At 43.4% G+C, this 23,635-nt stretch overlaps 1 protein-coding gene across 2 annotated transcripts in view; it reads right to left on the bottom strand.

The window, feature by feature from the left end:
• DDX47 (DEAD-box helicase 47) overlaps nt 1-23,635 on the bottom strand; it is a 45,319-nt gene that overhangs the window by 8,912 nt on the left and 12,772 nt on the right. For both annotated transcript variants that reach the window (XM_083156620.1, XM_083156622.1), the window contains exons 7-11: nt 22,045-22,161; nt 19,521-19,667; nt 6,222-6,359; nt 4,801-4,871; nt 2,221-2,350 (exon numbers count right to left, since the gene is read on the bottom strand). In XM_083156620.1, the coding sequence (XP_083012746.1) occupies nt 2,221-2,350; nt 4,801-4,871; nt 6,222-6,359; nt 19,521-19,667; nt 22,045-22,161 (603 nt within the window). The remainder of the gene's footprint in view (nt 1-2,220; nt 2,351-4,800; nt 4,872-6,221; nt 6,360-19,520; nt 19,668-22,044; nt 22,162-23,635) is intronic.

Below are 23,635 nucleotides of genomic sequence, written 5' to 3'. Positions count from 1 at the left end.
AAAGCAAATCGATGTATGTGTACACATTTGATTTGCACTATTTACTATTAGATTTCCACAATATCGTCTTGGCTGCCAAGACTATTTTTCTATGGGAGCGTGCATTGGGATCGAATCTGCATCGAATGTAGAATTTTTTTTAATTTTCGATAAGCAAAATTGAATAGAAAAACAGTGCACATCTCACTGTGTGTATGCCCTGTTACTGGAAATTGTTATCTGTCCTAATAGAAATAAATGCACAGGGTTAATAATGTGAATGTTGCTGTGATATTACTGCAGATTAGTAGCCTGTGGAATTGTAAACATTCTGGAATATCAACAGACAACAATAGACAGTGTAAGATCTTTGATAAAAAATACAAAGGGTAATAATAATGAGTTTACCAATAGCAATGCAATTCGGTAGCCTGCAAACATATAGAAACAGCCCTAGAGTATAAATCTCCTGGGATCAAAGATGTCCCTATATGGTCAGCAAATAAAACATACCAGATATAAACATAAATAGCAAACTTGTAAATAAGAGGGTGCTCATTGATTCATATTCGTGCTATTTTTAATTTTTCAGCACATCTATGTACAGCATTGTGAAAGCGATGGCATGCACTATTGCAGGACGGGCAGATAACACAAGACCCAAGTCACTTTCTGTTCTATTTAACTGAAACTAGACCTGCTGCTGCTTGCACTTTTGTGACACAATCTATTTGCAAACGAGTGGGTTCAATAATAGTTCAGTCACAAGGATGAAAATAAAGAAGGTATCTGCTTTGTATGCCTCTGAAAAGAAAAGTCCTGTGTAATAGTTACCAGTGCAGGACATGATCCTAACAGAACAAGGATAAGAGTACCGTGAAGAGTGATTGGTAGACCGTACAGGAGCATCCTAGAGCTGCAATCTACTACACTGCTGTTTTTTATATGCCTAGGGCATTGGTGGAGAATGAGTGGTATACATGCAGGCGGAGTGCTCAGATTTGGAAGAGGCAAGTGGTGCGGTAATTGGCGCTTTCAAAAGGATATAATTCCTAGAGTCTATAGGCACAGAAAGTTAAAGAAGTGTGGTACTAGGTTGTGTGGATAGGCAGCACTATCAGCATTATCGTATGGTTGGCATAACAGGGCAAGTGTGGTATGATGCCTTCAAGCATGGGTCTTCAAACTGCGGCCCTCCTGATGTTGTGAAACTACAAATCCCAGCACGCCTTGCCACAGTTTTGCTATAAGGGAGTGTTAAAACTGTGGCAAGGCATGCTGGGATTTGTAGTTTCACAACATCTGGAGGGCCACAGTTTGAAGACCCATACCTTGAAGCACTAGGCTGTGTAGAAGTGCCGGTAAAGGTAGCTGAGACGTGCGTCTGCTGGTGTTGGGGTGCGCTGCTATAAAGTCCACTGTAACCAGCAGTAGTTTCAAACAGCAGTTTAGCCAAGGCTTCATCACGGCCGCTGGTCACAGCTGACTTTGCAGCAGCACACCCCAACAGGTGGGGGTTTATGGGCACTAAGTATGGTACTAATGTCTCAAGTGCCACTCCTGTCAAAGGGAGATGGGCAGAAATGGTTGGAAGCACAGGAATTGAAACAGAAGTTCTAGCTGTACAGGAAAAAAAGGCAGAGCCAAATAGATGAATGAGATTGGTACAAGGGGTTCTGCATTGGGCTATGAGAAAAGAGAAATGTACAGTGCAAGAGTCAAAAAAAAATAAAATAAAAAAAAAGAGGGACAACTTGCCCTAATGGTGTGTACACACAGTACTTTTTGCCTTCTGATGTTGACGATATAGTCAACATCGGATCAGAATCGGATGCAGATCGCAAGGGTTTTAACCCTTCAGATCCCGATGCGCGTTCACGTATCGCAAGGCAGAAAGTCTTGTCTGCCATGACTATATAGTGCAGATCTGCACTATATAGTCAGACTTGTATGCAAATCGGATGTGCCTTCAGATACTATCCACGATCCGATCTGATCGTGGATAGTATCTGAAGGCACATCTGACCGTGTGTACACACCATAAGTTTTTCTCTCATGTCAATGTTTATTTGCTCCTGAACACTAACATTATTTCTGGGTATGTCCTAATTACCAAATGGTTTAAAAACACTGCCACATCATTAGAAGAGGGAAACATTTGAAAAAAAATAAATAAATAAATATAATATTACAATAGTTTACAGAAAAAAAGAATCTGTAAATAGCAACAGGGGCACTTACAATGCGGGCAAATCTTTGTGCTTCAGCCACTCTCTCATTCAGCATCATTACTTCCTCCTCTTGCGTAGGGTAGGCTGGAAGTTTCTTACCAATTAGGTGTTCAATCCTCTGAAACAGTTCCACGTCATACCTTAAAAAAGTGTTAAAGAAAAAAAAAATTATATTACATGCTAGGAGGGTTCTAACTGCATCAGATCACACATTGATGGGAGATTTTTCAAAACTTGGAGAGAGAAAATAGAAAAAGATACCAACCAATTATCTCCTGTAATATGACATAAGCTAATTAGTTATTACATCGCTCTTCGAGCTTTAATTGAAAGAATAAGTAGCAAAAAAAAAAAAAAGGGGGGGTCACCATAGATACCACAGAAATCTGTGTTAAGTTTAAAAATTTAAAATGAGCAGCATGCGTCAATATAGGATTGGTTATGATCTCACAACAGCAAATATAAAAGTAATTAGTAGATGCATTAGCAGGAACAAGCGAAGCAAAAGGACATAAAATAGGAACAAACTGAAGTGAGCCTGACAACTATCCAGGGGTGTGGTATGAATCACCGACAGTCGGGATCCCGACAGTCATTATCCCGACTGCCTGGTCTCAGACATGAAAATATACACCATCTAGAAGCCCTAGATAAGAGTTGCATTTAAAAATGATATGTAAATATAAATGCAAAAACATTTATATGGAATACATTGCAATAAAGTTAGATGTGCTGTGTACAGTATAGAATAGATACACGCCATTTATGCTGTTTTTCAGACCGCATAACTGGTTTTGACCCTGTATTTGAAAATGTTTCCAAAAACGGGTCTGCCAGGTAAAACCCCTTTCACACCGCATCTCTTAAACGGTATATTACCGTTTAAGTGCCGTTTTTTTTTACACTGGCAGACCCATCTTTGGAAACTTACCAAATACAGGGTGAAAGCCAGTGCAGTCTTCAGCGCCGCGCCCCCCCCCCCCCCCCCCCCCCCCCAGGGTTAACATCACACCACCCCCCCCCCCCCGTCCAATGTGTTTAAGACCCCCCCCCCCCCCCCGTGCAGCCGGTACCTCCCGTTGCAGATCCCGGCAGTACTGTATGGTCGGATGAGCTTATATTAAAAAAAAAAAAAGTGACTTTCGGAAAATGGCTGCCCCATAGGAAAACCTGTTTTAAAAAAAAACCTGTCTTTGGTATGGGGGCAGCCATTTTCAGAAAGTCACTTTTCTTATGAGCGCTCATTAAATATTCACTGCGCTGAATTTAGGACCCAGCTCATTGGCTGGGTCCTAAATACCGTTTCAGACCCGATTTTGATGCCAAAATACCAGGTCTGAAACGGGTAGGACCCTCCATTTTAACTGTTTTACAAAAACGGCTTTTGTAAAACGGTAAAGTGGTTCTGCACCTTTCAGACCGCACAGATTACAGTTTTAAAACGGTTAAAAAAATCGGCAAAATACTGATTTTTAAGTGTGGTCTGAAATGGGCATTACAGTCTTGTCTAAACACCATTGTGGCTAGTTTTGTTAATAATAACCACACAGAATGATCCTGATATTAAGCATCAGACTGCAGTTGCCTAAAGGTGCCCATACATGTTGCGAATATCGCATCCGTTGGTACTTTTAAAGTACAAAACGCATCTCATGTGCGATAATGTACCTGCGGATATGCGATGCGCGTCCCCGTAGCTACAATATTGTAAAGGACAAAAAGTATCTGCATGCAGTACTTTTTGTGCTTCATTGCATCAGTACAGGAGTCATTGCATCTTATTTGCAAATCAAATGCAAGCAGCTTCTCCTGAGTAAAATGATATCCAGCATGTCTATAGTCGGTGTGTGAATGCGGATGTATCTGTATAAGAAATGGAATATTGGGGCAGATGTATTAAGCCTATTAAGATAAGGAGAGATAAAGGTCCAGCCAATCACCTGCTAACTGCCATGTTACAGGCTGTGTTTGAAAAAAGTCAGTAAAGAGCTGATTGGCTGGACGTTTATCTCTCCTTATCACCCTTGCATTTATCTCTGGTTAATGCAGCCCACACACGCGCCGATGCCGGCGGTGCGATGCTGTACGATGGGGTGCGCGCTCCCGCGGCATCTCATCGTACAGTACAAAAAGTATGTGCTGCACATACTTTTTGTACTAGCTTTTTCTAGCACAGCATCGCATGCACATTGTATGCACAAGGCATACGATGCGATGCTGTGAGTGCTAGTTGAGCCCACAACGCACGCTGGAATCGGTGCGTGTGTGGGCTGCATAAGGCTTAATACTTCTGCCCCATCACAACATAACATTTCTGATGCAGATTACTAAGCAACTTGAAGCAGCTTTGAGAATCTTAATAACTGCACCAAATCTACTGTTGAAAACACACTTAATATTACAACTGAGCCAATATATCTTAAAATAAAAACTGTCCTCAGTCTTCCATATCTGCTGCTGAATCACAATGTCCAAAATGGCAGTTCATTCTGAAACACCTACATGAATTGGACAAGTGTCCATCGGATTTAATAGGGCTTAATTATGATACTAACTATGGGTAGTAAAAAAAAAAAAAAAAATAACTTACTGCGTCACAAATGTGATTGCTTTCCCTGATCTTCCAGCACGAGCTGTTCTCCCCACTCTGTGTATGTAATCCTATGAGAGAGAGAGAGAAAGGCCGGGTAAAGCACATGAGGCCTATTATGCATAATTTTAAAACTTAATAATGGACAATGAAGAATGAGGAGAATTAACGTAGATCCCTATTAATGCCATTTGCATAGGTCTTCTACTTTATGACTAAGGGTGAGATTTATTAAGCTTGGAAAAGAGATAAACTGGAGATAAAGCGGAGAAAAGGTAAAAGGAGATAAAGCACAGCCAATCAGCTGTGTTTGAAAAAGACAGTTGGCAGCTGATCGGCTGGTGCTTTATCTCCTTTTACCTTTTCTCCAGTTTATCTCTTCTCCAAGTTTAATAAATCTGCCCCTAAATCTGTTATAACAGTAAATAGGAGGGGAAATGCCATTTCATTGAGGGTCTCACAAAACTGGATGACGCATTTGGAACTTACAAAAAATCATGAGCCCCCTTTTTATTCAGTATACTTTTATACAGTGCATTGTTTCCAGGCCAAATAAAAGACCTGCTTCAATGTCCATTTTTCAACAATCTTTATGTAGATAAACATCTTACACATTTGTCGTCTGTTATTTATTGTCCAGTATGCAGTCGAACCGATTTGGACGAAACCAATATGAGGTGGTTTGATTGGGTCTACATAATGTTTACTTGGATAAGACGTTCAGAGAAGGATGGCATATAGTCTGGGATGCCTATTGGAGTCGCCAGGACCTCTGTCGCATGTCAAGTTAGCAGACCTTTTACCTGGAGAGCATGTTCTGGGCCTTCCACAACTGGATTTTGAAGGAAAAGTCAGAAGGAGGACAAATGGTCTGTGATGCCTAATTGAGTGCTTGGGTTCCTGGTGTGACTTCCTGTTTGTGGGAGTCAAATTGACCAGGGGAGCCTGTTGTGGGCCCTTTCAGTAGCCAGTTTTAGATGAAAACTTCAGAGGGGTGACAATTGGTTTGGGAAGCAAAATTTGAAGGGTTGGGAGTTCAGGTGAGCTACAATGTCTTCTAAACTTAATCAATCTCTGGGCAGAGTGCACTCTGATACCCCTAAAAAAAGCAGCAGCAAGAGTCTCGCAAAAAATACCAGAAGAAATACAAAATTAAAAAAATAAAATGAACATTTCAAAAAAATTTAAATAGAAATACCCCACCCCATGACTACAGACAAAACCTCATCAATAAAAATGACAGTCACCTCCTGGGTCTATTGGAGGACCAGTCAAGCTTAAAAAAAAGAAAATGATAAGTTCAACTACAGCTAATTTGCACAACCAAACACAAGCAACGCCGGATACCTCAGGCTAGTGGCCTAATATAGCTTTCATCAATGCATATGTAACAGCTTTGTGTGTAATTTGTAATTGCTCACCTTAGAATGGGTAGGGATGTCAAAGTTTATAACAACGTCCACATGTGGAATATCAAGCCCTCGACTTGCAACATCAGTGGCCAGGAGAATGGAGCGTGATTTTGCCTTGAATTTATTTAGAGACCCTAGCCTTTTATTCTGTAAAAGAAGAAAAAGATAGAAATATCAGTTTGTAGTTCAGCCGAACAATTTCTGACCCTCGTATTCAGTGCATTAACTTGGTTATGCCCAGAGTTTTCATGGGAATGCCCCTGAAACACTGGGCGTTCCCATGAGCGCGTCCCTCTGCCGCCCCACACCCGCACTGCTAGGTATAAACGGGGCGGCGAACAAGTAGTTTGCCACGTCCACTCACACCAAGCATCTGCACATGCACAGACGCTGAACATCAAAATAACCCCCTATGTGCAGTATTAGGTTTATTATATATATCACTATAAACAAAAAAATGTTATATAGTACCACAGGTTCTGTTTAAAAAACTGTCTATATGCCTTTTGAAAATGCCTCAGCCTTCGTACACAATTAAACTCAAAAACTGAAATACAGTAGAAAAAAACTTCAATGGAGTACTTCAACTTGTACTAACACCGGATGTGTGATCGGCTGAAAAATTTGTAATTTACTGCACAATAAAAATGTACTATAACTGAATAGCCTGATAATAATACTACTTTAGCCCATTTTTGCCATGCAGTAACTTATCGGCAGCACAGTCACTGTATTTATACACTTCTCAGACTTTTCCACAGACTGCGTAATTAAGGTTAGATTTTTCAACATGCTGGTACTATTTAAAAAATTTTTGCAAAATTTTGATGGAATATAGACAATATGCAGATGTGCATGAGTTGTAGAGTTAGCAAACAAAATGGGCAGTACAGGGTTACAATATGCTGCACCTATATATGCTATTAAACAATTAAATCTCATTAGAATAATTGTTTGAGAAAGTACTGTGCAATTAACAACAATTTGAATTAATCAATTGCATGACATTAACCAAACAATTAAAAAGTAAACACATATTAATGTTTATGCAGTTGAAATTATTTAGCATAGCCATTGTAATAGAGAAAAAAAAATGAATTCGAACATATCTTAACGGCTAACTTTTATTGGATAAGCAAAGTCTCTTCACAAAAATGTGGTGTAACACAGAAACCTCACTTTTTATGGCCACAATATTACTGCACTGATGCTCAAACAAATAAGGACCCACATCAAACCTACTAAAGAGGACATGTGGAGAAGTATCCCATAGCAACCAGCTTCTAGTGATCATATATATTAAGAACTAGGTGCTCTTCACACCGTAGTAAGGGGCTCTGCCCCCCTTAAAGGATCCGATATGTAATGCCGGCGGTCGGAATCCCGACATGGGGGGGACGTGGAGCGCCCCCCCCTTGCGGGCTCGCTGCGTTCGCCACGCAGTGGGCCCGGTGCCTCGCTACGCTCGGCACGCTATTTTATTCTCCTTCTATGGGTGTCGTGGACACCCACGGAGGGAGAAAGTTTCGGGATTTCGGCGGTCGGGATTCCGACTGCCGGGATCCCGACTGCCGGCAAATTGTAAACGCCATATGGTCAGGGTTGACGCTGAGAGAGAGGGAGGCTGGGTCAGGGTTGACGCTGAGAGAGAGGGAGGCTGGGTCAGGGTTGACGCTGAGAGAGAGGGAGGCTGGGTCAGGGTTGACGCTGAGAGAGAGGGAGGCTGGGTCAGGGTTGACGCTGAGAGAGAGGGAGGCTGGGTCAGGGTTGACGCTGAGAGAGAGGGAGGCTGGGTCAGGGTTGACGCTGAGAGAGAGGGAGGCTGGGTCAGGGTTGACGCTGAGGGAGGGAGGGTCAGAGTTGACGCTGAGGGAGGGCCAGGAATGAGACTCTGGGAGGGAGGGATTAAGATTTAGTATGTGGGAGGGGGTGCCGGACGGGGTCCCGACAGTCATTTACCCAACGTCGGGATCACGACTGCTAAAACACTGACAGACGGGTTCCCGACGGCCACCGGCTCTTCTCCCTCGCGGGGGTCCCCGACCCGCATAGAGGGAGAATAGAATAGGTGGTGAGCGTAGCGAGGGGATGTAGGTTAGGTTTAGGCTGCAGAGGGGGAAAGGGGGGAAGGTTTAGGGTTAGATATAGCAGTACAGCCTCTTCTCCCTCTATCCCCAGCAACAAAGCATGGTTTAGGCATAAACTATTAGTCCATCAGCAATTTTTCCCAGGTGATTCTTTCCTGGGGCTGTTTTTTTTAAATGACCTCCGGCTGTATTCTCTCTCTCCCTCCCCCCGTCCCCACTATTGCGGTCATAGCACAGGGGGCATTGTTACACAGCCAGCCACAAACCTGACCCCATTGCCACTCACCTCAGTGTGTGGGAGCCTGCTGTTGGCGTGTAGGAGGATGTTCCCGCAAGCGACAACCCACTGCGGCCAGTGCTCTATGCTGGCGGCGCCCCTCTCAGCATTGCAGCGCCGTACTCAGTCCGGCACAAGCTGCATACCGCTAACCTTGGGAGGGAGGAGCTGGGCAGGGTGGGCAGATGGCTGGCTGCGGCGGGTGGGAATGAAGGAGTGAGGATTGCGCCGGGCTAGAGGGAGAGCGGCTCCTCCCTCGGCAGCAGGGTTTGGGGGGGGGGGGGGTGTCACTAGATGGAGGCACGCCCCTTATGGGCGCAATACCACGCCTCCAGCGGTGACATCACTGGAGGTCGGGATGTGTTCTGCGGTAAATAGCAGGTCTGTGGTGGGGTGGGTGACAATGTGTGTGGGGATGTGTGCAGGGAATGTGTGCTCACTATGGGTCACGTGTTTGGAGCCCTGTGGCAGCTATAGTGTGTGTGAAGAGTCTGAGTGTATGACTCCGCCCAGCGTTATACACACACTCAGAGTGTGACAGTTCTGGGCTATTCTATAAAAAATGTCCTATACAAATTATAGCTAGAAGTGGATTGGCTGCCAAGGGCAACTTGTATTAATAGTTTAAGGACAGGTGGACATTTCTATTTATGTTCTGACCTTACAGTTTGTATGAATCCAATTGTAGCATGCCAGCAGCTAGATCTCCTGCGCACCTGACTAAGCTATTCAATTGCTGCTCTTTTTTTAATTCAATAATTTTTATTGGGGTTTTTGAGATACAACAAACATACTTTCCCCCCCTGCGTATACAGTAAATGTAACAAGCCCAAGCATCAGATCCCGCATAGTTGGTAAATAGACATCCATAGGGCACACATATAGTAAAACACAATACAGAGATATGAAAAAAGTTTTGCATTACAGGATATATGAACTACCATCATCCAAAGGCGCCATTTGTACTTGTGGCAGTAGGGAATATATAACGCACAGATATATATGGTAAAATGTCTCACTAAAATACAACATATGCTAATGGCATGGTAAAGACATTCTAGAAAAGATTGTTGCAAGATCAGATGTCTGAGCAAACAGGGAATAGAAGGAATAAAAATAGGGAATGAAAATAAAACTTAATTACCACTAACTAAGGTACTACCTACACTACCCAAAGCAAAACCCCCCAAAACAAACCTCCCCAAAAAACCCCCACCCTGTATGACCTAACCCCAACCTAGGTATACTTGGATCCCTAACGGCCCACCATTCCCCCCAACAAACTATACTACCCATCACTAAAAAGAGATAAATTAGTGGCCATCAGCTATATTAGCTAACCTAAAAAACCTAATTTACTCATTCCTTCCACCCCCTACACGACCATACCTACCTAAACATCCCCCTCCCTCCCCCATATAGTGATCGGATAATAAGCGTATGGGTTAACTGGGGCCATGGCTTGGTAATATTCAAGGATTTTAATTGTCTGTGGAGAACCCGTCTCTCCCTCTGACAACAAGATATCCTATTAACTAGCATAGGAATAACTGCCACATTTAGAAATAGCAAAACAATTTCAATTTTGTCATGCCCACATGAAAATATATGTTCAAAAGGTAAACATAAACAGGAGCTGTAAGGGCCCCAGGACTGGTACACTGAGACAGAAGTACATTTTTTTTTATAGTTTTCATGAGAAAAACTGACCGGGCTCTAATCAGGAAAATAATAAGCAAGACAGGACTGACACACCTATACATAATCACAAGAGTCATTATGCCAAAAGGCATTGGAGGTAAAAATATTAATCCGGCCAATCCTCCGCCAGCAACGGAGATGTATATAGAGCAAGTTCTGTAGCCAAGTCTACAGCGCAGGTTGCCACAATATGATCCAAAAGGATAGCGCCGGCATTATAACAAGATCCTTGTATGAAGACCAAGTTGCAGGTGACCTCAGGTTGATGCATAACAGGATCCGTAGCGTCTGAATAGAGTCTCTCCATGAGATGACATTCAATCCGACACTTGTAGGTAAACTTTGGTGTAGCCAAAATTAAAGTGCAGGCACGCTCAAGGTGTGGTGCGACGGCAGCTGTAGCAGCAGAAGAGGCCTCCTGCGAGGACCCCATAGCCACTGGACGACAGGGAAGTATAGTAGCAGCTCCCCCCCCCCCCCCCCCCCCTCACCAACAAGCATAGGAGCTTTAGGAGATGTACGGTGAGGAAGAGTAACAGCCTGCAGATCATGCAAAACAGAATCTGGCGAAGAAACAGCTGGGGCCATCATATCACCAGGCACAGATGCATCTCCCCTAGCAACTGCAACACATTGTTCTGGATTTCTGGAAAAGGATAAGTTACCCTCCCGAATCTCATCCAGATGTAAAAGCAGTCTGGCAGAGGAAGCGTATATTTCACGCAGGATAAGATGTATCTGAGATTCCATTGTCATAGATGGGAGAATAGGTGAGGCAGTATAATTGACACAAAGTATGTCAGTGGTGGCTAGCACACCACCTTCAGCAGAAGGATCAACAGGCAATTACTGTATAATTCAATGTCCCAATCAGAACAGCTTACACAAATGGAAACAGACAGGGGAGCATCAGCACCCTTCCAGCTTCAAATTCAGCCAGAGACGGAGGAAGGGAGGAATCCAAAATGGCGCCCGCCACCGCAGGGCGCAGGCACACACAGGACCCGGACACTGGCTCCTCCACCCCTCGGCAGCAGAAGCAGTCACTGCGGAGAGAACTGGGATCGGCAGCCTCAGGGACCCAGTCACCATAGAGCCCCAGCCGCCGTCGCACTCCGGGGAAGCTCTGAAAAGAGGATGCCGGTGATTTAAAGATGGCGCCCGGGAGTCCCGCACACAGGCCAGAGCCGGCGCAGCAGGAGACGGGAACCCAGCGCGAGGTCAGTGGGCGCCACAGGACGTGCAGGAGATGCTTATGGAGGAGAGGGAGAAGGGAGAGAGGGCCACGGTCCCCGGGTCAGGAGAGTATAGCAGGATATTTGCGGAGCCCCGGAGATCCACGCCCCCCCAACCCACTATATTTATGCCCCTGGCCAGCACATCATTTCCCAACTCTGTGTACGCCGAACATGTATAAATTTCCTAGATATATATTATACTGTATATTCCCCCCCCCCCCTTAACTTCTCACTGAGGGCCAGATTTATCCATTCAATTGCTGCTCTTGACGGGCATGACCACCTGTCGCCGCAGGTATTTCAGCTTGCGAACCCCAGGGGTGGCAAGCTCAAATGTGGAAAATTACCTGTTTGAGCATTTAAACAGGAATTTTTATGCCATGATGATTAGTTTACAAAAGAAAACACGGCTCAAACACAAAGAGGGATTTTGTACTTACCGTAAATCCTTTTCTCCGAGTCCACCGGTGTCACTGGAGTTACACTGGGGAATAGAAGGCGACCACAGAGAGCATGGGCACTTTAAATATAAAATCAGTGTGGCCAACTCCTCCCCTTCTAATTCCCCTCTCAGGCAGTCCTTTTGCGAGGTTGGACGTAGAACTCCAGACACTTTGGTAATCCAAAATAGAAAGTCTTTATTGAGAACAAGCAACGTTTCAATACTTGCGTATTTTCGTCAGGCTCCTACGCAAGTATTGAAACGTTCTCAATAAAGACTTTCTATTTTGGATTACCAAAGTGTCTGGAGTGCTACGTCCAACCTCACAAAAGTCTACATACCCTGTGACGAGGCACCCGACCAATTAAGGATTAAGGCCAACCCGCAAGTGAGTGAGTGAGTGCCCGTTCATCCAGAGGAACCCTCTGGTACATGCAAGTCAAAAGGTCAAAAAGAACGTCACTCCCGGCTCTTGTAAGTTGTCAAATAGATTTTATCTGTATGTGCCAACGGCGTTTCGAGCCTGTGGCTCGTCCTGAAGACGAGCCACAGGCTCGAAACGTCGTTGGCACATACAGATAAAATCTATTTGACAACTTACAAGAGCCGGGAGTGACGTTCTTTTTGACCTTTTGAATATATATATATATATATATATATATATATATAGGCGGGGGGTATAGCGCGGCACTCAGGGCGGAATGAAATCAAACAACAGGAGCCATACCTTGCGGTTGACGTTTCAGCCTTTCGGCTTTTATCAAAACAGCTAACATGCCGAAAAAGCCGAAAGGCTGAAACGTCAACCGCAAGGTATGGCTCCTGTTGTTTGATTTCATTCCGCCCTGAGTGCCGCGCTATACCCCCCGCCTGCATCCAGCGTCCAGCGCAGCTGCCCGCTCAGCGAAGGCACCAGGCACCTAAGACGCAAGAGGACTGGAGTGCCGGCATCGCCCTGTACATACATACATACATATTTATATATATATATATATATATTTATATATATATATATATATATATATATATATATATATATATATATATATATATATATATATATATATATATATATATATATATATATATATATATATATATATATATATATATATATATATATATACACATATATATATACACATATATATATACACATATATATATACACATATATATATATATATATATATATATACACATATATATATATATATATATATATATATATATATACACACACACACACACACACACACACATATATACATACACACACAGGGAGCGCTATAGCCCTAATATTTAACACAGCCAAACTATCTTCACCTAGCTCTAAACCCCCACTGTAAAGGCCCATACACACTTGACGATTTTCAGCTGAAAATCGGTCAAAACGGGTGTTTTGACCGATTTTCAGCTGAAAATCGCCTAGTGTGTATGGGCCAGAGATCCCCGACTAGCGATGATGCGCGCTCCCGCATCATCACTAGCGAGGTGGAAAGTCTGCTGGTTTTACCAGCACATCTAGCGATGATGGCTGGTTTTTTAGCCATCATCGCTAAATGTGTACGGCAGCCGGGCTGAAAGATCACAGACTTTCAGCCCAGCTGACCGCCCGCTCCCTCCCCCTGCTTATACTCACCTCTCCTCGCTCCCACGCTGTCCGGTCACAGGCTGCAGACATGTACGCAGCGCAGCCTCCTCTCCCCCTCCTTCCGGCTACACAGCAGCACGTCGGAGCGCCCCGCCCCCCAGCCGAACGCCCCGCCCCCAGCCCACTGGCCGCATCCTCCCTGCTCCTCCGCTGACCACCAATGTTAAAGGCAGTGATATATACATTGCTGGCACATGCCAGCAATGTATATATTTCTGCCACCACTGGCCACCAATGATATTTATAATGCAGTAATATATACATTGCTGGCACATGTCAGCAATGTATATATTACTGGCACCACTGGGCACCAATGTTATTAATAAGCCAGTAATATATACATTGCTGGCACAGGTCAGCAATGTATATATTACTGGCACCACTGGGCACCAATGTTATTAATAATCCATTAATATATACATTGCTGGCACATGCCAGCAATGTGTATATTGATGGCACCACTGGCCACCAATAATGTTAATAATGCAGTAATATATACATTGATGGCACAGGTCAGCAATGTATATATTACTGGCACCACTGGGCACCAATGTTATTAATAATCCATTAATATATACATTGCTGGCACATGCCAGCAATGTGTATATTGATGGCACCACTGGCCACCAATAATGTTAATAATGCAGTAATATATACATTGCTGGCACAGGTCAGCAATGTATATATTACTGGCACCACTGGGCACCAATGTTATTAATAAGCCAGTAATATATACATTGCTGGCACAGGTCAGCAATGTATATATTACTGGCACCACTGGGCACCAATGTTATTAATAATCCAATAATATATACATTGCTGGCACATGCCAGCAATGTGTATATTGATGGCACCACTGGCCACCAATAATGTTAATAATGCAGTAATATATACATTGCTGGCACAGGTCAGCAATGTATATATTACTGGCACCACTGGGCACCAATGTTATTAATAAGCCAGTAATATATACATTGCTGGCACAGGTCAGCAATGTATATATTACTGGCACCAATGTTATTAATAATCCAATAATATATACATTGCTGGCACATGCCAGCAATGTATATATTACTGGCACCACTGGGCACCAATGTTATTAATAAGCCAGTAATATATACATTGCTGGCACAGACCAGCAATGTATATATTATCGGTGCCACAGGGCACCAATGATTACGTATTAGCAAGTAATATATACATTGCTGGCACAGGCCAGCAATGTATATATTCAGGGACATCTTAATGCAAGGGCTTGATGGGCAGTTGCCCTAGGGCCCCATAATCCTAGGGGCCCAAGTTCCAGTAGCGGACTGTGTCGGGTGGCAGGATGGCATGTGCCCCCCCCCAGCCAGTACACTATCCGTCACCATCACCGGCCACCCTTACGCTGCCGTCACCCACAATCCGTCACCATCACCCACTGCCCATCACCCTCATGCTGCTGTCACCCACTATCTGTCACTATCACCCACTGCCCGTCACCCTCATCCACCACCCTTACACTGCTGTCACCCGCTATCCATCACTATCACCCACTGCCGATCACCCAATGGTGTGTGGCATATTGTGTAATGGGCGTTCTAGTATGTGGTATAATGTGTAATGGACATGATGGTGTGAATAATTTTCTCCCTACGTGCACGGCTACAAATAAAATGTTTGCCGTGCACACGGGTGGGATTTTGCCAGCAATCAGTTCTGAATCAGGCACCAAGAACAGGAATGCACTGATTAAAATGGACACTGCTCCCACCCTTGGAATTCAAACCCAGCCCATTATGTAAATAGCCTTGTATATGAAAGATTTTCAGCAAAGTCTTTCGCCTCCTGAAAATCTCTCGCTCTTTGAGGAAAATAGTCTAGTGTGTACGCACTACTTTGGTGAAAGATATATCTATCAAAGATTTTGGCAAAGTCTTTTGAAATGAAAGTCTACTAGTGTGTATGGGCCTTTACTCACAGACTGGGTAGAGCTGTAGAAGGACGGTCACCAGGAGAGTAGGGATGTTGTAACATGCAGCCTTGGGAGAGCGTGCACAGAGCCTCCAGCAGCGTGTCCAGCGGCAACAAGTACACCGAAAATGGCCGCCGCCTGCACCCTATAACGCTGGGGATAGCCGGGGCTGCTGGGAGCACCGCGTGGTAACTCCACCCCCGCCCGCCAGCTTCTTCTCCATGGCGCCAGATTTAAATAAATCGTGTGCTTTAGCTGCCTTTTAAGTGCCCTGACCTCCGACTGGGGTTGGATCGCGGCGCATGCCTCAGTGAGAGACGCCCATTTCATCTCCAGAGACGTGGTCTCTGCAGCCAGGGAGCCGAGCACAAACCGCAGCAGCAGCCAGCTCCCTCCAGCAGGCTTCCCACGTAGTAGGCAGATTGTAGCAGCAACTATCTGCCTGTCCTCATTGAAAAAACTTGCTGCTTTATCTATTATTATCAAAATGCCCAGGAGTGAGCACAAGTGTGACCTGCTCCCTTGTGGGCACAATCTAAGACTGCCTGAGAGGGGAAGTAGAAGGGGAGGAGTTGGCAACACTATTTTTGTATTTAAAGTGCCCATGCTCCCTGTGGTCGCCTTCTATTCCCCATTGTAACTCCAGTGACACCTAGTGGATGAAGGAGAAACAGGAGATCAGGGAAGAGGACAGTGCAACTCTTACCCAACAGCAATAACTTAATTGATCTTGGAACACATTAGATGACTATGTGCACCGAGCAAGATCGTTCTCAACAGGACGCGGCCGGTGTACCAGATACAGCAAGTGCATACACAATTGCAGATGCCGGCGGGACCTATGCTGCATTTCTTAGAATGATTCAATGTGATGTAGGCCTACGTCAGCCCTTGCATTCACAAATTGGGTGGTATTCAATTGTTTTTAATCCGCATTTCAGCTCGATGGTATACCACACTCACTGTTAAATATGTATAAACTCACCTATCTCAGTTTCTTTAAAAACAGTGGGTGTTAAGGTCATCTCTCTACCATATTTAGTTTGATATATAAAATAAAACATGACATGTAATACAATGTGTATAATACAACATATATATTTATACATATTCCTATAATAAAATACAGATACAAAATTAAAAAAATGTAGATTTCTTTGACAGACCATAAGACATATGTATAGTGTTTGTGGTTGTCAGCCCCTTCCAGACAACTGTGATCCTCTCTTGCTTTTTTAAGTAAATTTGTGTTTTAATAATAAAAAACTTTGGTACTTGTGTATTATCACGGCACCCACAATATTCAGTCGTATTGTATTCCACTTAAAATTGTATACCATTGTATATGGCATACAATGCAATGAGATGCGATTTTAAATTGTACATACAATCTTTAATTGTATAAGCACCTTAATAGGTGCTTACAATGTTAAATGCACCCCCACGCCACCCCGAAGCATGGCTAGTGCAGCGGTACGTGTCCTCCGACCTTTTCATACCCCCCACTATCCACGTCGGCGTGGAGTTGATTTTATATAGTGTGGCGAGCGCAGCGAGCCACCGTGCCCGAAGCGTGGCGAGCGCAGCGAGCCCCGCACATTACTTCACATGTATTACGCGTCCGCTCGCCACGCTTCGGGCTCACTATATAAAGTCAACTCCACGCCGGACGTAAATAGTGGGGGTATGAAAAGGTCGGAGGACGTGTACCGCTGCGCTCGCCATGCTTCGGGTTGGCGTTGATAGTACGGGTGGCGTGGGGGTGCTTTTAACATTGTAAGCACCTATTACGGTGCTTATACAATTATTTATCTTATAGGGGGCACATTTAACATTGAAAACACCCATTAGGGTGCTTATATAATTTAAAATCTTATACCATTGTATATGCCATACAATTCGATGGTATACAATTTGAAATTGTATAACATCTGCTAACATTGTATCGCAACGCATACCATCGTATGCCTTATGGTATGCGATGGGCCCCGTGATAATACACAAGTACCAAAACTTTTAAATAAAAAAGGATTGTCCCATTATCTACACCAAAGATACCTTGATGGGAGGAGAGTAATACGAACAACAGTGAGTACTGGTACGCCAATATTTGAATATACCCAGAAAGAAACCTTGATATGTCTGGAAACACCTAACCCGATCTGAGTTAGGTGCGCTACAGAAATCCTACAACTTGAATCCCAGATCTTGTTTAATATATTTTGCAAAGCACCATTATTCCGATTTGTTAGGACTTCTACACATCAAATTTTTTTCCCACATAAACTTTCGGAACGGGAGAAACGATAAGAAAGATAACTACAAGAAATTACCCGATCTACGAAAAGAAACTCCAGAGCTAAGTATTTTCCACAAATACATCTGGTTGATCTATGCATAGCACCAACACACTCTACTACTCTTTTTTTCTATATTTATCTTTACGGGTTGGGGATCCTACCCAAAGTATAGTGAGGCAGCTGCATTAAGTGAAGCGTCAAAGTGTTTCCCATCATCTTTTTATCACATACGTATAGGCAGGTTTACCTCAGACCTTCCATTTGTTAAAAAGTTACAGTGCGCTTCAGAAGTTTTGTCGACCATCATCAGCTGAACGGGAGCCTTTATCAGGACAGTCTAGGGGCTGGTTGCAAGTATGGTCCCTTGGCCGGGTCGAAAATCCTGGGTAAGAGCTGTTTTTACATCTTGATACCCAGGAAAGACTCGTTAAAAAATCCTGCTAGTGACCAGGGCAAAAACCCCATGTCACTTTACCTGGGATTTTCACCTCGTTACCATGTCCACTGACAAAAATCCTGGGTTGGTGCGCGATCATATGCAAAAACCTGGGATTTTTAGGTCGATGGTAAAGGGGTATATGTAAGCCAAGCACTGCTGGAGGCAAGAATAAATGATCCCTGCCCACTCAAGTCCTCACCAAAACCCGTCCAACCAGGCTGCAAAAAGCCCCGCAGGGTGAGGAGTTATCTATTCTGACATGCTTTCCGTTTAAGGCACCTTGTGGGTGGCATGTCCTCTGCGCCAGCACAAACAATTTGAGCATCATTCTCTAGTCATATTTTTTAAACAGGGGGCTGCCTTGTGCCAGCCACCAAATGACCATTCCAGAGGGTGATAAGTTGAACAGATTTCAGATGGGCCATATATCAGCATTCTAAACCCCTTAGCAAAATTTACCACAGAACAGTATGTGACTGCTGCTAAGTGACTGAATCTTTGATTTTATATTTTAAATTAAGTTTAGTGGATATTAGGAGATAGAATGTCCTGAGGTTCAATTTATATTGTAGAAGTCATTTCTACAATTTGACAGATTTAGCCATGCATATTATGAATTTAAGTCTGCTGCTGTTTATACGTTATATCTTCTGGTATCTTGTGAATGAGTACAGCTCTAGTCCTCCTTTTCTGCTCTTGCTTAAGCCAATTCCGATCTTTCTCTTGTGACCAACAAGATTCCTTTGAGAGAGCATGTAACAGCTATCCTCAACATAGACCAAGAAGCAATCAATCAATGATGGTGTGGAAAAGGGATGGTTCGGCAATAGCGGGGGACTCCGGGTTAGGCTGAGGGGGGTTGGAGTAGACAGCGGGGTATGAAGGTTAGGTTGGAGCACTATCAGGGGACTCTGGGTTAAGCTGAGGGGGGGTGGATTAGACAGCGGGGTGTGAAGGTTAGGTTTAGACACTAGGGTAGAGGGTTAGGTATAGGCTGCAAGGGGGGTTAGCCGGGGAAAGGGAAAAGGTAAGTACATTCCCGACATTGAGATACTAGGGTTTGCAGTCTAGGGTTTGCAGTCTGACTGCCAGAACCCCTTTGTCTTCATTATTACTATGATTGTTTGAAATAGCCAGGCTACACTTTTTCTAGAGGACCTGTTCACACATAAAATGTGTTTGGCTAGAAGATGTAGATCATAACAAAATTCACCTGAGTCATTTGTCCATGAAGAGGAATGGCTGTGAAGCCCAGACTACGAAGTAACAGGGCCATGCGATGTGTGTTGTTACATGTACTGCAGAAGATCATGAAGGAGTTCCCTGCCAGTTCATTCAAGATGTACACAAGATAGCTGTCCTGGAAGTAAAGGCAGAATTAGTGTTAGAAAAGAATGCCAGCGTAACAAACGTTTCTCTCTTGCAGTGGTTCCCAAACTTTCTTTAATTGAAGTAATTCAAGTATCTCTTTTTTCACAGCACTTCTAGTCCAAAGTTTTCTTATGGAGATACTCAGTAAAGTTATTAAAGTAAATTGTGCTTACCTGTCACCGTAAAGGTTCAGTTATGAGGTGGTGAACAGGTTTATGCATCTGTTTGTCCATATTTTAGGATTGGAAATGGCTTCCTATCATATTAACCATAAATAATTAAATTTGGTCTTGAACCAGTGTCACCCCTGCAAAGTCCCCATGGCAATACTTTCCATACGTATACTGAGGTTTATCATACAACACAGCGACAAGCTGCCCAATAACGTTAGAGCTTTTCCAGACAATTTTTTTTGGAGTAAGATTTTTACCTACCTCATTGCAGAGTTTAAAAGGTAAATGGAATCGGTACCATTTTCGCACAATTCACAGGCCCCCGTAATAAAATGTATTTTTTTTTTTTTTATTTATAATCTTTTATTGCTTTTTAAAACAATCATACATACAAAAAATATAATGACAGACACTTTACACATTACATACATCACATAATCAATAACCCATATGGTTTGAGCTAATATTTCGAAATCTACTTGCAAACATTATCTTCTTAAGCCGCTCAGCTTGCCATATGGTTAACAGCATACAACATATCGATACATATTTCCTAATGTACTACAGCCATGGCGGTGGCTACATTGTAGTAACTTTTTATTTATTTTCCATGGAAAGCTAAGGCAGGCGTAAACTAACAATCAGTATTACTTGACAATTGAGTATTTCTAATAATATCCAGCTTAGAAGGGCTCACTAGAGTCTTGCCAACATTGGACCTGGCATATCTGTTATAGCTCTTACACTTGAGAAATTGGTTCTATTACCCCCTATTACTAGCTCTGTTTTTTCCCCATAACAGCCCAATCACTCAGTTATACGAAGAAAAAGGAATAGCGGGAAAAGACAAAGGAAAATTAATGCACATTACCATTAGCCTCTTTTGTAATAAAATGTATTTTAAATACTTTCAAAGAAAAGTTTTTCTTAAATAAATTATACTGGGTAATTTGGATTAAAAGATTAGAATATACAAATTGCAGATTACGCTCAAATATGCATACGACTATTGAAGGTATAGATCCAAAAAGGTCTATGTTTGTTTCTAATAATATACTGGGGAAGGGGGTGGCGATGGGTGCAAGCATTAAATTTAGGGGGTCAATGCCAATCTGTGCAATGTAATTACGTGTTCCAAGAGTCGCACAAAAGTGTTCACTGCCCCATAGGGCATTGGACACTTTTCTGCAAAGTGGGGTTGATTTGAGTCACCGAAGGGTGTGAATGCAGGTGCCGTCGTTGGGTTTAAAATGTTGTGGTAATGGTGAATTGCACTGAATAGGATTGACCCCTTAGTATTTATAATTTTTTCACTTCTTTTACTTTAGACGGCTGCAATGCAGACAGTGATGAAGTGTAACTTGTCCCACACTGTCAGGAGACGTCCAGCTCACAAATGACAGCTGTCATTATTACAAGTGTTTATTTTTTACTTATACAGTGACCGCTACATAGGAAAGCCAGCATATTTTCAGAGATAATTAGAAATGACACAGTATGACAAATACAGATATGTCCGCATACATCTTTGCTGCAGTCACGCCAAAAAGCCCATCATGTCGTGCCAGATCGTGTGAGAACTTCTAGTATTGGGCTTATTTGCCGAAAATCTCTTAGTTGCAATGAATGCAACTAGTACACAAGAGGAGACCCTGACAATTAATTGGTATATCTGTTTGAGGCTGGGTCTCTATACGAAGTGCTGTAATGTATCAGCTTTTTGTATACAGACTAAGCCACACAATGGCCCTTATTCAGGTCTGATCACAGTACAAATTTGTAGAGAGAGAGAGATTTGTGTGAGTTGTTTTGTTTCTGTTCAGGGTAAATACTGGCTGCATTATTTTTACACTGCAATTTAGATTTCAGTTTCAACATACCCCACCCATCTGTTACATCTGCCCCACCTGCAGTGCATATGGATTTGCCCATTTTGAGACCAAATTTGTACTGCGATCAGATCTGAATAAGAGCCAATATACACGTGTCATATCAAATTTATCAGCATGGTCTCCCTGTGCATTCTAGCCACATTATATTGCAGATAAAGACCCATTTTCATCCCCCCCCCCCCCCCCCAAAAAAAGTAAGTTGCATGGAACCCGGTGGCTCACTAATGCAAGGCGTCTGGAGCTATGTGGCATATTGAGGATAGATGCATGAGGAAACATATAATGAATATAGAACACATACCTTAAACTTCGAGGGGATGAAAACATAAAATTGCATAAGTTTCTCCACAGTCTGATACTTAGAAGACACAGCACATTTCACAGGGTCTCTCAGAGCTGCACGTTGCAGTTTTTGTACCTTTAAAGGAAAGAAAGGAAAATAATACAAAACAAAATGGGTTCTGTTGCTTTTGCTATATGCACTAAGCGTTACTCTATGATAATGCACCACCTGCTGAAATATAAAATAGGAGGTCCTTGTCACCAGTAAAACCATCTTCAGATTGTATATCTGAGAATTTCCTTCATCAATGGCCACACTTCTCAGGATTCAATTCTGCAACAGTGAACCCTACCACTAATGCAAAAAACCCTATTAGTCCGCTAAACATACTGACGAAACACTGGGGTTGTAGCAAGCAATATGGATAATGTCTGCCCTTAACGAAACGAAAATTAGTCCTGGCCCAGGTAGTCGCTACAGATGAAAGGGAGGCATTTTGGGATGCTGCTAAGGTAGTAACTATCTTGACCAACTTCAAGGCAAAGAGTAGGTCACCAAAATATGGAAGCACTTCCAAAGCATTTTTGGAACGGACATCTGCCTGACAGAAAAGAAGCCAGAAAGCTCATCTTGCTGCCACTGTAGAAGAGGACACCATTGAATACCAAAAATGTGTCCACCGCTTCCTAGACTAGATAGGAACTGGCATTCTCTATATTTTTTTTACTAAAGACAACTTATCCTTTCTGCTGGTACTGAGCAACAGACCCTTTTCCATTTCTTCAGCCCAGCGTAACACAGCCTTAGCCACCCAGGCTAAAGCCAGAGACACTAGTCTGATTTGGCTAATTTCACTTGATCCTGAAGTATAAGGCCTAAAAATCAGCCCAAATTGGAGGCGTTTGACATCTTCCTTGGGCCCAATGCGCATTGGACCTGAGCTGGAGGACAAACCTCTGACTGCTCCTGGAGGACAGGTTCACATGCGATACATCGCATGTGAAAGGACCCCATGCGATCCTACCACCCAGGAAGGGGCACTGGCAGCTCAGGATGGGGTTGGGTGGCCATTCACTGCTGCGATACATTGCAGCAGTGTATGACCACCTTAAGCTGTTTTAAAGATGTTCTCCAACTTACAATCAGTTGAATCTTTAAGAGAAGATGCATCTGGAATAAGTAGGATGGAATACCTTAACCAGGAGGGCAACATAGGCATCCACCGATGTTGGCGACTCCCACTTAGGGCCTTATTCAGACCTCACAGCATGACAAATTTGGGTACTTGTGTAGTTTCACAGCACCACTGCCCACGGATCAAATCGCATGCGATTTAGCACACCCCACTATCGCATTGCACGCAAATCACAAGCGATATGATCGCGTGTGATCCAATGCAGCACACCCCCACTATCCACATCAGCCCAAAGTGTGGTGAGCGCAGCGAGCAGGGATGCTGTACTCGTCTTGCCGACCTGTTCATACCCCCATTATCCACATCGGCGCAGAGATGAGTTTATAAAGAGTGGCGAGCGCAGCAAGCCACCGAGCTTGAAGCGTGGCGAGCGCAGCAAGCCCCTTTTGAGGGGACGCGGAAACGATCCTGAAG

This window comes from Crinia signifera, chromosome 8 (genome assembly GCF_055691185.1).
Source record: "Crinia signifera chromosome 8, ASM5569118v1, whole genome shotgun sequence".
NCBI classification, from domain to species: Eukaryota; Metazoa; Chordata; class Amphibia; order Anura; family Myobatrachidae; genus Crinia; species Crinia signifera.
The sequence above is the reverse complement of the archived record's forward strand: the minus strand, read 5'-3'. Positions and strand labels throughout refer to the sequence as shown.